This window comes from Apodemus sylvaticus, chromosome 5 (assembly GCF_947179515.1).
Source record: "Apodemus sylvaticus chromosome 5, mApoSyl1.1, whole genome shotgun sequence".
NCBI classification, from domain to species: Eukaryota; Metazoa; Chordata; class Mammalia; order Rodentia; family Muridae; genus Apodemus; species Apodemus sylvaticus.
This window is the reverse complement of record NC_067476.1, coordinates 137,424,052-137,437,754: the sequence shown is the minus strand read 5'-3', so window position 1 is coordinate 137,437,754 and position 13,703 is coordinate 137,424,052. Positions and strand designations below refer to the sequence as shown.

At 54.5% G+C, this 13,703-nt stretch overlaps 1 protein-coding gene across 6 annotated transcripts in view; it reads left to right on the top strand.

Moving 5' to 3' along the window:
* The first annotated feature begins 1,065 nt into the window (after positions 1-1,065).
* Fam110a (family with sequence similarity 110 member A) overlaps positions 1,066-13,703 on the top strand; it is a 66,581-nt gene continuing 53,943 nt past the window's right edge. The window contains exons 1-3 of one of the 6 annotated variants that reach the window (XM_052183882.1): positions 1,067-1,285; positions 4,880-4,984; positions 10,976-12,507. In XM_052183882.1, the coding sequence (XP_052039842.1) occupies positions 11,052-11,951 (900 nt within the window). In that variant the 5' untranslated portion in view covers positions 1,067-1,285; positions 4,880-4,984; positions 10,976-11,051 and the 3' untranslated portion in view covers positions 11,952-12,507. The other 5 variants (XR_007977979.1, XM_052183881.1, XM_052183880.1 and 2 more) reach the window with 5 other exon arrangements.

Here is a 13,703-nt window from a genome sequence, read left to right as displayed (position 1 = left end):
AATGGGCTATGGGGGATGTCAGAGGGAGACTCCTCATTGTTCCTTATCTTGGTCCTGCCTGGACATACTCAATACCTCTGCACTGGAGGGTTCCTGGACCCGTGTTCCCCATTCTCTGAGTGACCTTATGACAGTCACCCTAGTCATATTCTCATCTACCCCCCCCCCCCAAACTTTAACCACCAAGACAGTACTTGATAATTCAATTTTCTTACTTTGGTTCATACATGAAGTTGCCTGGCTGCTGAGGCTCTCTGTGGACATGACACTTCCTTAGCATTCTTCCATTGTTCTTAAATGTTATTTCATGGCACCGGTGTAAGTTACGGCATAATATTCCCAACCGGAAGGTGGAGACAATTGAAGGTAGGTAGCTCAGAGCTGGGTTATGAGTACTGGCAAGAATTATGTAGAAAGCTCAATCCAGCTTCTTTCCCAGGATGGACGTCTATACTATAATTGATCTGGTTTTGATAAGCACTGTGGGAACTACTAGGGTACACATTTGAAAACTAACTGACTTGCCATTGCAGTTAGGGGAACAGAGAGGGAAAGAGGATTGTGGGTAAACACATAGAGAGGTAGCTGCTGAGTTGGGAGTAGGACCCAGTTTGGGGGCTGGGTATTTAATACCAACTCATGGGTAGACTGAGGCAGATAGCAAGTTTGAGGACTATTTGGACAAATCGCATGAATTCCAAGTCAGTGTGGGCAACTTGGTGAGACCCTGTCTCAAAAGAGAAGAGTGATAAGAGAGACCCAGGTATGGTATAGACCTCTAATGCCAGCACTAAGGAGACTGCAGCCAGCCTGGGGCTAGGCTAGTTGTGTGTCAAGGCCCTGCCCTTGGGTCTGTGCAAAACCAAGCAAACAAATTTGGAACTAGTAACTCTTGCAGCTGGAGACCGAGGAAATCCAGCTGGAAGAGAAGAAAGGTCTGCCAAGGCCTGGGCAGCCAGAAGGCCGAGCAGCCAGCTGGGCTCCGCTGCATCTGCCGCTCCTGATGTTGCCTGGCAACCCGGGTGGCGCGCCGTTCGAACGGAAGCGACGGGCCAATCAGGAAGTCCGGGGCGAACCATTGCAGCGACGGGGACGGCAGGCTCACTTCCCTTTCCTCCGGGCCCTGGGGACGTTCTCCCTGCGGGATCGTGGGACAGCCGGGGCCTCCCACTCGGAAGAGCTTACTGGTCTCCAGACACAGAAGCCTCCTCAGGTCCGCGGGGACCCCCAGCTGTCAGTCTCGGTAGCTGGCGAGGAGCCGGATTCCTCCGGACGTGGGCTGCAGGTGAGCATGGGGTAGGGGGCGGAGGGTCCGGGGGCAGTACCCGCGCATCAACCCGGGCAAGAGTCTCAGTACAGGGCGTCGACAGAGGAGATTTCGTGTCTAGAGTCCAGCCCAGGGGGCCAGCAGAGAATCCAGGCTCTTTCCCTGTCCCACCTTGCAGCCCCCGCTCTGGCAGATCAGAGGACCCCAGCGGGTTACTCTTTCAGGGGCTTGTTGGGAGGATGTGGCTCAGGGGATCCCAGGGCTAGGCTACCCCTGCCCTGCCCGCCCTTGGAGTTCCCCTTCAGGACATATGCCATCCCCTCTCTATTCGCAACTTTTCTGCCTAAAGGGTTCCAAGCCCCAGTGCTGCCCTCTTAGAGGGCCTCTCAGAGGGCCTCTCCCTGGGGGCAGGCTTGATTCCCTAGGACTGAAGATCCAAAGGTCCCGCGCGCGCGCGCGTGTGTGTGTGTGTGTGTGTGTGTGTGTGTGTGTGTGTGTTTCCCTAGGACTGCAGACCCAAAGGCCCTGGATGTGTGTGTGTGTGTGTTGCAAAGGTCCTGTGTGTGTGTGTGTGTATGTGTGTGTGTGTGTGTGTTTTCCTAGGACTGCAGACCCAAAGGCCCTGGATGTGTGTGTGTGTGTGTGTGTGTGTGTGTGTGTGTGTGTGTGTGTTGGAGGTACCTCTAAGCCAGAGTTGCTGGAACTGGACTTTAGAGTTGGGTGCAGGTCAGGCCCTTCCCAAGTGGAGCATCTAATTTAGGCTGGACTCTTACTGTTGTTGATCTTTCCTAGGTGGGGAGTCTGAGGTTCTGAGAAGTTGAGGCTGTTGCTCAAAGGCAGACTTACTTATTCGGGAGTCTTCAGTCCTTGACACTGGGACTCGCAGATCGATGGAGGATCTCTTCTGAAGGGAACTACTCTTCTCTGAGCCTTATTCTGGCTCTGGGGGAGCTGTGTCCATCTGTGTGTCATGCCCCCACCCCAGCTCTTGTGTGGCCCAAGCTGGCCTCACTCTCACTATGCATACCAGGCTGGTCTTGAACTACCTATCTTCCTCGGTGCCTCTCGGGTGACAAGCGTATGCCAGTGGCACACCAGTTTTATGCCATTTTCAGGATAGAACCCTGGTTTGCACTAAGTGAGCAATCTCTTCTTTTTTTTACCTGAGAGAGGCTAAGTGAACAGTCTCCTATCTAGTACTATCTAGAGTTACACTGCTGCCTCATTTCTTTCCACATCGTTTAGCTTCCTGTAGCCTGGTCTCTCCCTGAGTGCCCTGTTTTTCTCAGTAGCATCTGTTCCATATTATGTACGAGGTATCTTATTAGGCAGTTTATTATCTTCCCCAGTGGAATGTGTCAGGCAAGTGAGATGCTTAACACGGGCACAAAATGTCAGGGTGCCCGAAACTTGCGGAATCAAGATGATCAAAGCCAACATCTGTTGGCCATTTGCTGTGTATTGTACTGGGGGTGGAGCAGGATAGGGTGGTGTCACTCAGGTGGACTCTGGCCAGCAGAGCCGGCACAGGCACTGTTACAAACACACCACACACACACACACACACACACACACACTCCCCCTCCAGCTACGTCACTTTAGGCAAAATGACAGGTGCCATAATGCTTCAATGCCTGTGGCAGGCAGGAGCTGGACAGACGCAGAATGGCCCTCCGTAGGGACTGATGGGAAATAATCCGAAACTCCTTAGATGCTTTTGTGGCACCAAGAGGAACGTAGATTACTGAGCAGAGGGGCTGGGTGAGAATGACACACATAGCATGGTGCGCTTTGCAATCCTAAACCCTGAGTGTGGATGTGCCAACTAATTGAGAAGCCACAGACGTAGTGATTACATCTACAGAAAGTTATGAGGTCACTGCCCTGCCTGTGGTTTGTCATTGGCTGGGTGAGTTTGGGCAAGTTTCTTCACATTCTGAACTGGGGTAAACCACTGCCTGTGAGTTCAGGCCTAGGCAGAAGGCACTGTAGGACAGGAAGTGGGTGTGGCCACAGGCCTAATTCAGGCCTCACCTTCCCGTCCTGTGTCAGGCCCTTCCCTTAGGCCTTGCTTGTTAGTCTCCTCTCTCCCTCTCTCCCTTCTTCACTGCAGGTCTGCCTTGTTCCTATTTCGTCAGAGTTTGGGTTAGTGGAGTGTCTGGGGAGGGACTCAGCTCACTGTTGTAGGCATCCCTGCCCCTCCCATGGCGGCCCACTCCCAACTCCCTTCCTGAGGTTTGTGCAAAACTGCTCTGAGCAAGGCTGACTGCTAGGCAGGCCAGGGCATGAGACTAGTGAAAACTCCGGAAATAGCCTGGAACCTGGCCTGCCCTGGAGAATGCCCAGCAGGGAGTCTGACCTGGACAGCTGGCTGTCTCTTCCCACCGCCTGGAGCCTTCTTGATCCTCTCCTGCAGCAGCCGAAGGCCTCCCTGTCTACTGAGCCTGAGCCATGTCCCCTTTTGAAAGGACAGAGGAGCAGGTGGGGTGGACAGAAGATCAAATGATCGACCCAAGAAATCCCAACTTCTCCAGGGAAGTGAGGACACACAGCTGCCTGGACTTGGAACACTGCCCCGTGCTGAGAACTTTACCAGTGCGAGCTGTGATTTCCATCCACTCTAGGAAGTGAGGGGATTACTGCTTTTATTTCGTGGATGTGGATACGTATGCTACAGCAGGCACAGGAGAAGGCACTTAGAGGAGTCAGCGCTGTCTTTCCACTGTGGGATTGAACTCAGATCACCAGGGGACTGAACTCAGATCACCAGGCTTCTATGACAAGCACTTTTACCCCTAGCCATGTGTCTGACCCTGACTTCATCGCTTTCAAGTACACAACTCTATACCCCATAACCAGTCACCTCCCACCCTCAGACTCCCTGGCACTCACACCCCACCCTGTTGCAGGTGTTTTGCCGCTATGCACACAGAAGCATGCAGTCGCTGTCCCGTTGGATTCTGCTTACCACACTCGGCTTGCTGCCTGCAAGTTCCATTCATACTGCAGCAGTCAGTCAGCTCTCCCTCCTAAAGGCCGAATAATCAACCGGACACGTGTGCTTTACGTTTCTTTACCCACTCATTCATTGGTGGGCACTTGGACTGTGCCCGCCTTATGGCTGTGGTGACTAATGCTGCTGAGGACTCAGTGTGAGGGTTTCTGCCAGCACACACTGTAGGCCCTTGGAGATGAGTGATTCCTAGTAGGGTGTTTGTCTGGTCACTGCTCAACCTCTAAGGAACTGTTAAGCGTGCTGTGGCTGTCACGCTCATCACCACTGAACGGGTTCTAAGGTCCCTCTTCCTCACCAACACTTAGATTTGTGCTAATGGGTGCGACACTGTTGCTGTGATTTTGATTTCTATTTCTTTAATGGTCCAGTGAAGTGAGGTTGAGCCTAGTTCCTTACCATTTACTTGCTCTGTTGATAGCGTGTGCGAGTGTGAGAGTGTGTGTGTGTCCCAGGCTGGTTTCGAACTCATGATCCTCCTGCCTCAGCCTCCTGAGTGCTGGGATTAAGGTATGTGCCACCATGCCCGGCTTTGTTTTCTTCTGTGTGGAAGGGCTGCGTCCACTGACTGCCCCACACTGCTGCTCTTGCCCTTGCAGCGTGCTGGTGGAGGTCTTCCTCAAGAGGGGGACCGCTCTGGAGGGGGAGCCGCTTGTCCAACAGTCATCATGGCTCTCACTTTGATGGAAGTGGGGGAAACTGAGGTATGGAGATGCTCCCGGCAGTGGAGGCTTGGGTGGGGTGGGCCAGAGCCCTGAAGATTTTGACTCTGCATCTTTGGAGGAGGAACAGGCCATGGCTGGAAGTGTCCCGGCTGGAGCAGGGTCGATGGAAAGCTGACAGAGGACTGAGTGTGGAAAGGCAGAGTAATGTGAAAGCCTAGGGGAGACTTGGTACTCAGGGGTCCTGGTCTCCCGCACCCCCGGCTAATTATTAATTACAAGGGGGAATTGACCAGTGAACTAGGTGATTATCAGGATTTTGTCAAATCCTCTTACAAAGGAGCTGTGCTAGGGGCGAGGGCATGTCTGCACTCCTTCCTTTACTGAGGCCCTCCCTTCCTCCCTCCTCCTTGTCCCCTTCCCCTCCCCCCCTTTCCTTCCTTTGGAAATTGGCGTGTGGTTGACACACAGAAGTCTGTTTGTGTTTCATGTGTGTGTGTCTTGATTTTTTTTTTTTTTGTTTGTTTGTTTTTTGAGACAGGGTTTCTCCGTATAGCCCTGGCTGTCCTGGAACTCACTTTGTAGACCAGGCTGTCCTCGAACTCAGAAATCCACCTGCCTCTGCCTCCTAACTGCTAGGATTAAAGGCGTGCGCCACCACCGCCCAGCCATGTGTGGTATCTTGATGCCGGTCTGGGCTTCCTTCTGCCTGTTGGTCAGCTATGTTCCCTCCGGTTTGTTCCTGGGAGGAGGTACACACAGCAGTGTTGGGCCTCAGTCTAGTGGGCAGCTGGGAAATCACAAGTGAACACTGGGAATTCCAAGATCAGTCAGGGTGCTTTGAGGGGAACAAAGGGGGCAAGAAGATCTACTGGGGCCTCCCGGGGTAGCCGGGGAGGGCCCTCAGAAGGGTGACATCTAAAATAAGGGTTGAAGACAGTGAGGAAAGAGAGCAGTTGGTGCAAAGGTCCTGAGGCAGGAAAGACCTTTGTAAAGAATTAGCCAGGAGGGCTTTGTGGCCGGACCAAGAACGACAGTGTGGATGAAGTGGTAGATGTGGGCAGAGATGGAGGGCAGCATGGGGGGCAGGAGTGTATCACCAGAACATACAGCAGTGTATCAGTCAAGCACAGCAGCAGCGAAGCGTGATCTGCTAGGAAGATGCTGCCATTACTGCCGTGAGACAGCTGAGGGAACTACAGCCCAGAACATGGCTGGATGTGTTTCGTGGCAGGCAGCTCCTTATGGAGCCCACACAAGCGGTCTGTGGGGTCTTACGGATTTCCCAGGAGACACATTCTGTTTCTTGTTTCTTCCTTCCCATATCCAAGCCTGGGTTCAAATCCTGGTTCTGTCATTTACTGACTGTGTGATCTCAGGGAGGTGGCATTACTTCTCTAAGCCTCAGGTTTTTTTTCAATCTGTAGAATGGGCACAGTAACAGTAGCTACCTCATAGATGGGTTTAAGGATGAAATGAGTTCATATATAATTTGAGATAGGCATGGCGGTATGCACATGTAACCCCAGACCGATGGTTGACGCAAGAGGATGGAGAGTTTCAGACTGGCCTGTACTGTCCTGTAAAACCCTGTTTAAAACAAACACCCATCCTACTAATGGCAACAACAACAAAAGCTTCAAACAGTGTCTGCTGCCAAAGAAATGTATAGAAATGACAGGGTTTTACCTTGACAAGTGCAGTCTTTGTCGTTTCGACTGTGAGTGCCCGAGGCCAGCTCTAAGCCTGTCCCTCTGTTATCCCAGCTAGGGCTGGGTCTTGAGTGAGCTGGCAGGCTACGGAGACATCCTGTGCCACATCCCCACTGATGTCCAGGACTAGATGGAGCATCCGTGCTCAGAGGCCACTTCCTATCTCCTCCTCCCAGCTCTGGCCCTGGGTACAGGGGTGCTTCTCCCTGGGCCCCTGGGATCTGAGGCCTTGGTGGGCATCTCCTTCCCCAGACCTCACAATACCCTGGAAAGTGACAGAAGGCTTGGACTGGCAGAGGGAACAGGCGGACCCCTCCCAGGGATCCCCCCCTAAGTAGGGTGGTAGTCTCCTCTGTGAAATATGGGTTTCAGATTGCCCACTTCCTGGTGGTCCTGCTGTTCAAGGGTTAAATGGGCCATCTCATGCCACTCTGCTGTGGCCGTCCCTCTTTATCCCTCCAGCTGGCACAAAGCTGTAGTCAGCAGCCTCAAGCCTTGAGAGCTCATGGTGGGCTGTCCCCCGAGGTCCCACTCTTCTTGTTCATGGAACTGTGGCCCAGCCACCTGCTGGCACACAGGAGGAAAGGGTGACATTGAAGGAGTGGTGGGAGGGAAAGTGCCCAGGTTGGACCCCACCCCGCAACCCCCCTCGTCAACTTTGGGCAAATGACTCAGCCTGGCCTGTCTGGGGTTTCCATCAGTCATCTTGATGACAATGGAGTTGCCTCACAGGAAGGCTACCCAGACCACACTAATGTTCCCGGCGCCCCGTTTAATCACGGCAAGATTGAATGCGCAGAAAGAGCACCTTGTGCCTGGCCGTGGACATCAGCGAGAATCCCGCACAACTTCAGATGTGTTGCCGGCGGTGCAGGCTCCGGGTCGGATAAGAGCCCGGTTGGGTGAGCCTGGGGGCGCTGTTCCGGCTAGGTTCCCAAACCGGGCCGTCAGTCACCCACTGCGGTCACTGCCTGGCCCTCCTTCCCACTCCTGGGACACTCCCAGCCGTCAGGTTCACCTGCCAGGCCCCGGAAGTTGCGCAAAAGCCGGCTACTTGAGCCAGGTGGGCGGGAGGCGTGCAGGCTGCTGGAAGGAGGCGGCTTGCACAGCCAGGTATGTTGCGGTGCTTGGGGGTGAGGGGCGCATCAGAGATTGTCCCTTCAGTCTCTGCATTTGAGCAGAGTGGGCCAACTCCTGCTCAGAGAGGCACAGCAGATGGTGTGTGTGTGTGGGGGGGGGGGGGGGGCGGGTCACTCAGCCTTCGCTCTTTCGCCGCCTGAGTTTCCAGGATCGCCTCCAAGCGAGGACGACCCGAAACCAAGCTAGGGACTTTCCCCGGAGTCCTGATCTACTTACTCTTTGGGATCCTGAAGGGAGGGACGAAGTCGGGCTACCGCACTGGAATAGTAACCAGAAAGGCTCAAGGTTGGTGCATTTAGAACCGTTTGCGGCAGCATTTGGAAGCCCGTGGTGTAAAGAGACCTCAAGGGAGACGTTAAATCTCACTTGGCGACCGGGATCTTAGCTTCCTCTTGGAGGGGCCCCTGTGACGTGCGTCGGTGCGGATCCGCCGGCGCATTGTGATCAGCTCTTACCAGCTGTCTCCTTTGTCTCTGCTGGGGCTTAGGTCTGCCCTTCTGGATCGGGCTTAGAGACCCTTGGAGGGGGCGGGGTCTGCTCACTCCACAGTCAGAGCCTCAGTCTATGCCAGTGCGTCTGGTTTCAGGAGCGCTGCCCATTTTCCAGGTGCTGCGAACCCGTTTGATCTCTCCAGCGGTGACCCGAAGGCACTGGGAGGTCTATTTTTAACTGGGTTTAAGATAGGGGAACAGTCTGTTAAAAAGCTGCCCCTCGTGCAAGGTGCAAGGCTGATGGGTGAACGGGGACCCTGGTGTCTATCAGACCAGGCTCGGGAACACACATCTGTCCCCTCCCCCATTTCTATGTAGGGTTAGGTCGTGGGTAAAAGCAAGGCGGTGGTGTGGGGAGCTTCTGCCCTAGCCCTGCCCCTCTGACCTCCTTCCTCTTTCCCAGGTGATGTCGGGGAGGGAACTCCCTCAGCCACTACCAACGGGTTGGACTGGTTTGGGTGGCAGAGCAGATGTGGGGGTTAGGGAGGCCAGGCAGAGTCTGGCTACCTAGACAGGGCTCTGTAGCAGTTCTGCTGGCCAGACCTTAACCATCCAAGGTCAGCTGAGGTCTGTTTGTGTGGGGCCAGCCCCTTAAGCCTTGGGAGAAGCTCTTCTCCCCAAAACTGTGCTGAGGTTTCCGTGGGGGCTGGGGAGAGCAGATGGAGGTGCAGATCTATCTGTAGACATACTATGCTTGCCCAGTACTAGTTGTATTTTTAAAATGGTGATGGAATTTGCTCACAGTTAAAAACCTAGAGAAAGCTTGTCTTGGATTGCCAGTCCTGGTGGCACTCCACCCCTTACCCTGGACCCCCTGCTTGCGGTGGGCAGGGCCTCTCCAGTTCACTGGTGTGCTGGTTCTCCCTGACTCCCACGGGCATTTTAGTTCAGGACACACTTGTGGAATATCTAGCATGTACTGAGAGCCACACCATGAAGCTGAGACTCAGTGAACAAAGCAGCCGAAGCCTGTACCCTCGTGGAGATGACATTTTAGGGAGTTGGGGACAGCAAAGAAAGAAAGACCCTTATCCACAGTAAGTTATATGACACCGATAGATATAATGAGAAAAGAGATAGTGTGTGTGTGTTTGGATATATGTGTGTGTTTGTGTGAGTGTGTGTATATGTGTGTATATGAGTGTGTATATGTATGCGTATGTATGTATGTGTTTGTGTATATGTGTGTTTGCGTATGTATGTGTGTGTATGTGTTTGTGTGTGAATGTGTGTGTTTGTGTATCATGTGTGTATGTGTATGTATATGTATTTATGTGTGTGCATGTGTGTATATAGTGTGTGTATGTATGCATTTGTGTATATGTTTACGTGTGTATGTGCATGTGTGTGCATATATGTGTGTACATGTGTGTGCATGTATGTGTTTATGTGTGTACATGTGTGTGTGCATGTGGAGAAGTTGTGTGACAGGAATTAGTGTGCACAGACTAGGCTTCATGGCAGTCTATCTGCCTTTTTAATCTCCGTTGGGACCTAAGGAAGTCACTTCCCAGAGTCTCAGTTTTTCCAGCTACAAAATGGTAACAGTGGCTTCCAGGCTCTTGGAGGTGGTACAGGAGAGTAGCTCTGAGTGTCTGGCACACAGTGGGGATCCTTGTCTTGAGATGTTTGTTGTTCTGGGGCGGCGACGCGGCTTTTTACAGTGTTTGGCACGTTCCTGCGCAGTGCTGTCTGCTGTAGGAGCCACCTGCCGCGCAGCCATGGAGAACTTGAAGCATGGCTAGTGTGATTCAGGAGCTAGTGACTGCTGAGGGACCTCATCTGCAAATGCCTGGGGGGGGGGACCCCACCCACTTTACAGACCAGGAGGGTTGGTATGTGGGTTTTACACTGTGTATTTGAGGGGCCTGGGTGGCTGGGAATCTGGCACTTTCTGGCCTTGTTTCTTTGGAAACAGGGTTGACTCTCTGGAATATTCCAACACCTGACTCTTCGATAACCATGGGGACACTTGAGCATCTGCATGGCCCTGCAGCCCATAAACACTGTCATGGTGATTGGTCAACCCCACAGCACTGGGTGGGGCTATGACCTGGATAGTTCCTTGCAACTGCATAGCTTGGGGCTGATGTTTATGCCTGTGCACGTGCCTGGATCTCTGATGGGCTTGGCCTAGGAGCCCTATCCTGGAAGCTACCCTGATCTGGTCTCTACTAGGGGAGGGCGGGGACTTTCTGCTCCTCCCTTGCAGCTTCTTGCGTTCGTGCCCCTTATGGGCCTGGCATGTCCAGGCAGGTGGTTGGCACTGTGCAGCTTCCTGCCTGGGCTAGTTGCGGGATGGTGGTGGTATCTGGCTCTGTGCAGTTAACAGTGGGATGTGGATGGTCATTCAACCCCAACTGCCCGCTCGCTAGTACCCCCTCTCTTGGAAGTAAGGGTTGGCTTAAGCAAGCCCATTGCCTCCTTGAGCTTCAGTTTCCCAATTCCTAACTGCGGCTGTTGAGAGGACCCTGGGCCTTGGCCCGGTTTTGCTATCTGTGCTGGTCTCCGCCCACTATTGGAGGGAAATGGTGTGGGTGGGGCCACAGGCCTCCCAGTAGTACATTTTGCCTGGTGATTGGCTCTTTGCGAGGCAGGGGCGTGCCCTTTACCTTATAATAGCGCAGGCTTTTCCGCCAGTGAGCCTTTGTCTGAACGTGCTCAGCCTGTCTTCTTTTCCCTGCTTGCAGCGGAGCCCGGTATCCAGCTGCCAACTTTGTGCCTGTATCTGTCTTCTCGCCTCTGCCCTCGGGGTATGTAACGGCCATGCCTGTGGATACGCTGAGCCCTGTGAGCCCCGGAGCCCCCGCCACTCCCGCCCTACCTTTTCGCCTGCGAACCAAGGTCCCTGGCTACCTGCTACCGAGGCCAGCAGATGGGGGAGCCAGGAAACCGAGTGCTGTTGAACGCCTGGAGGCTGATAAGGCGAAGTATGTCAAGAGCCTGCGTGTGGCCAACACCCGCCAAGAGCCCGTGCAGCCCCCGCTGGTCAGACAGCCCCTCTTCAGCCCTGGTCCTCGCGGCCCAGTGCTCACACCCAGCCGCCGAGTCCTGCCCTGTTCTGGCCGCCGGCCTCAACTGGACCTCGACATCCTTAGCAGCCTCATCAACTTGTGTGATAGTCCCGTGTCCCCAACTGAAGCCAGCCGAACACCTGGACGGCCAGAAGGATCCGCCCACAAGGTCCCACCAGCCACCCCTCCTCGTCCGCCGCCTAGTACGGTCGCGGTGCGCCGAGTGGACGTTCGTCCCCTGCCTGCTTCACCTGCCCGGCCCTATCCATCACCTGGCACCACTACCACTTCCAGCCCGGGCCGGCCCCCTGGTCTGCAACGCTCCAAGTCGGACCTGAGTGAGCGCTTTTCCAGGGCAGCAGCTGATCTTGAGCGCTTTTTTAACTTCTGCGGCCTGGACCCAGAGGAAGCACGAGGATTGGGGGTGGCCCACCTAGCAAGGGCCAGCTCGGACATCGTGTCTCTAGCCGGGCCAAGTGCTGGACCTTGCAGCTCTGAAGGGGGCTGCTCACACCGCAGCTCTGCTACAGTGGAAGAGCGGGCCCTGGAGCGTGTCCCCTATGGGGTGTCTGTGATCGAGCGAAATGCCCGTGTGATCAAGTGGCTATATGGGTTGCGGCAGGCACGTGACCCTCCTGCCACTGAGGGATAGGCCTCCTGGACTCAGGCTTCCCGGAAGGACATTGTGAAAAGACAGTTGGCACCTTGTCCTTTCCTGTATCCATTGGCTGCAGAGACCCAGAGACCCTTGGGTGAATTTAGTGTAGAGGCCAAGACTTAGACCTAGACTGGCATCCTCTGGCAAGCAAGGACTGACCCACAGAGGTTTGCTCTTGTCCTTGGCCTCCCCCGCCCCCTAACAAGGTTTGTGACACAAGTGTGCGTCTGCCTGGTTCCTCGGGTGAGACTGGATTTAGGCCGCCTACCCTCCACTGAGATGGGAATCAAATGCTTTGCCAAGTCTGTCTGCCCAGGCCCTGTTTCCTTCTTCCCTGTCTGTCCTCTTTTGCTGACTTCCTCTTCCTTACCCAAAGGGCCCTGGCTTCCTGGGAACTCACCCTGGGGAGGAGATTGAGAGGATGGGGGCCTGCCTGTCTGCTGTTCTTCCTGGTCTTTGACAGTCGGCCTAGATGGGTAGACTATAGGAGGGACTGGTTAGGACGCTCTGAATTCTCTGTGGCTAATAAACACAAATGTTTGTTTCTCAAGGTCGGGGGCTTTCTCTGGACTCTTCTCTGGTAGCAGGGGAAGGAGTGTGAGAAGTCTTGGGGTGGGGCCTTCAGCATGGAATGATTCTTGAACCAAGATCTGGTGTTCAGGAGATCAGTAGTCCTGTGTCAGCGCAGACAGGCTGCACCTGGGACTATTCCAGCAGGGCAGCCTCACCTGCAGAAGCCTGCAGGGTCCTCTCTAGGTGAGGAGACAGCCAGCCAGTGAGGGGCACCAGAGCTGAGTGGCTTCTTTCTGGAAGGAAGGGGCTTTCAGAGAAAAGGCTGGCAGGGGCACCCGAGCTTCTGCCTGCCCTGCTTAGCTGCCAAGGGGTGCACCACAAGAGAAAACTGACTCTCGGTCACCAGGCCACAGAGTTGGGGCTGGAGGGTGCAGTTCTTAGAGGAAGAGGAACTTGGAAGAGAAATGCCCAGAGTGGCGGCCTTGCCTAAGACCCCAGGTGACCCTGGCCAGGCCAGTCTTGCTTCTGTGCCTCAGTGGAGGGCTGGGTGGTACAAATCTCTAGGGGTTGGGACCTTGTATTCTGGAAGTTTTGAAGTAATTTGTGTCCCGGTGCCTGGGCCCTGCAGAGCAGCCACACGAGGATGCTGTAGCTTCACATCTGTCTGGTCTCCCAGGTTAGTTTTCTCCAGTGTAGTGGAGCAGCAGGGCTCCCTGGGTTCACAAAGGGTGACCTGGGGGATGGCTTGGCTGTCCCCCACAAGGGGGGGGGCTTTCCTCCCGGCAGCACGCCTTGGCTCTAGTCCTCAGAAACAGGAAACATCGGAGCAGGGATGGTGATAGGTTTGATGCTGGTTTTATTTTAAGCATTAAAGTGGGAGCTTTCCCCCAGGTTGACAGACATCTGGGTCAGCATGACTGCCTGTTTACCACCAAACCCCGATGTCTGGGGTGGTTTAGAAAAAGAAGGGGAAACTGAGGACAGGCCCTGCTTCCTGCTCCATCTGGAGATGGGCACAGGAGGGCGGTGATCTGGCACACACTGAAAAGGAGCAGGTGGGAGATCCAGGCCAGCCATCCTGCCCCTCTGGGTACCCTGCTGGCCTTGGGTCACCGTCTCTTTCTGACTTGTGACCCTCAGTGCCCCAGACACCCCGAAGGATAGGTGAGCCGGCTGCACTTGGCACGTGAAGAAATGAGGGTTTCTGGCAGGGCAGTGGTGACACACACCTTT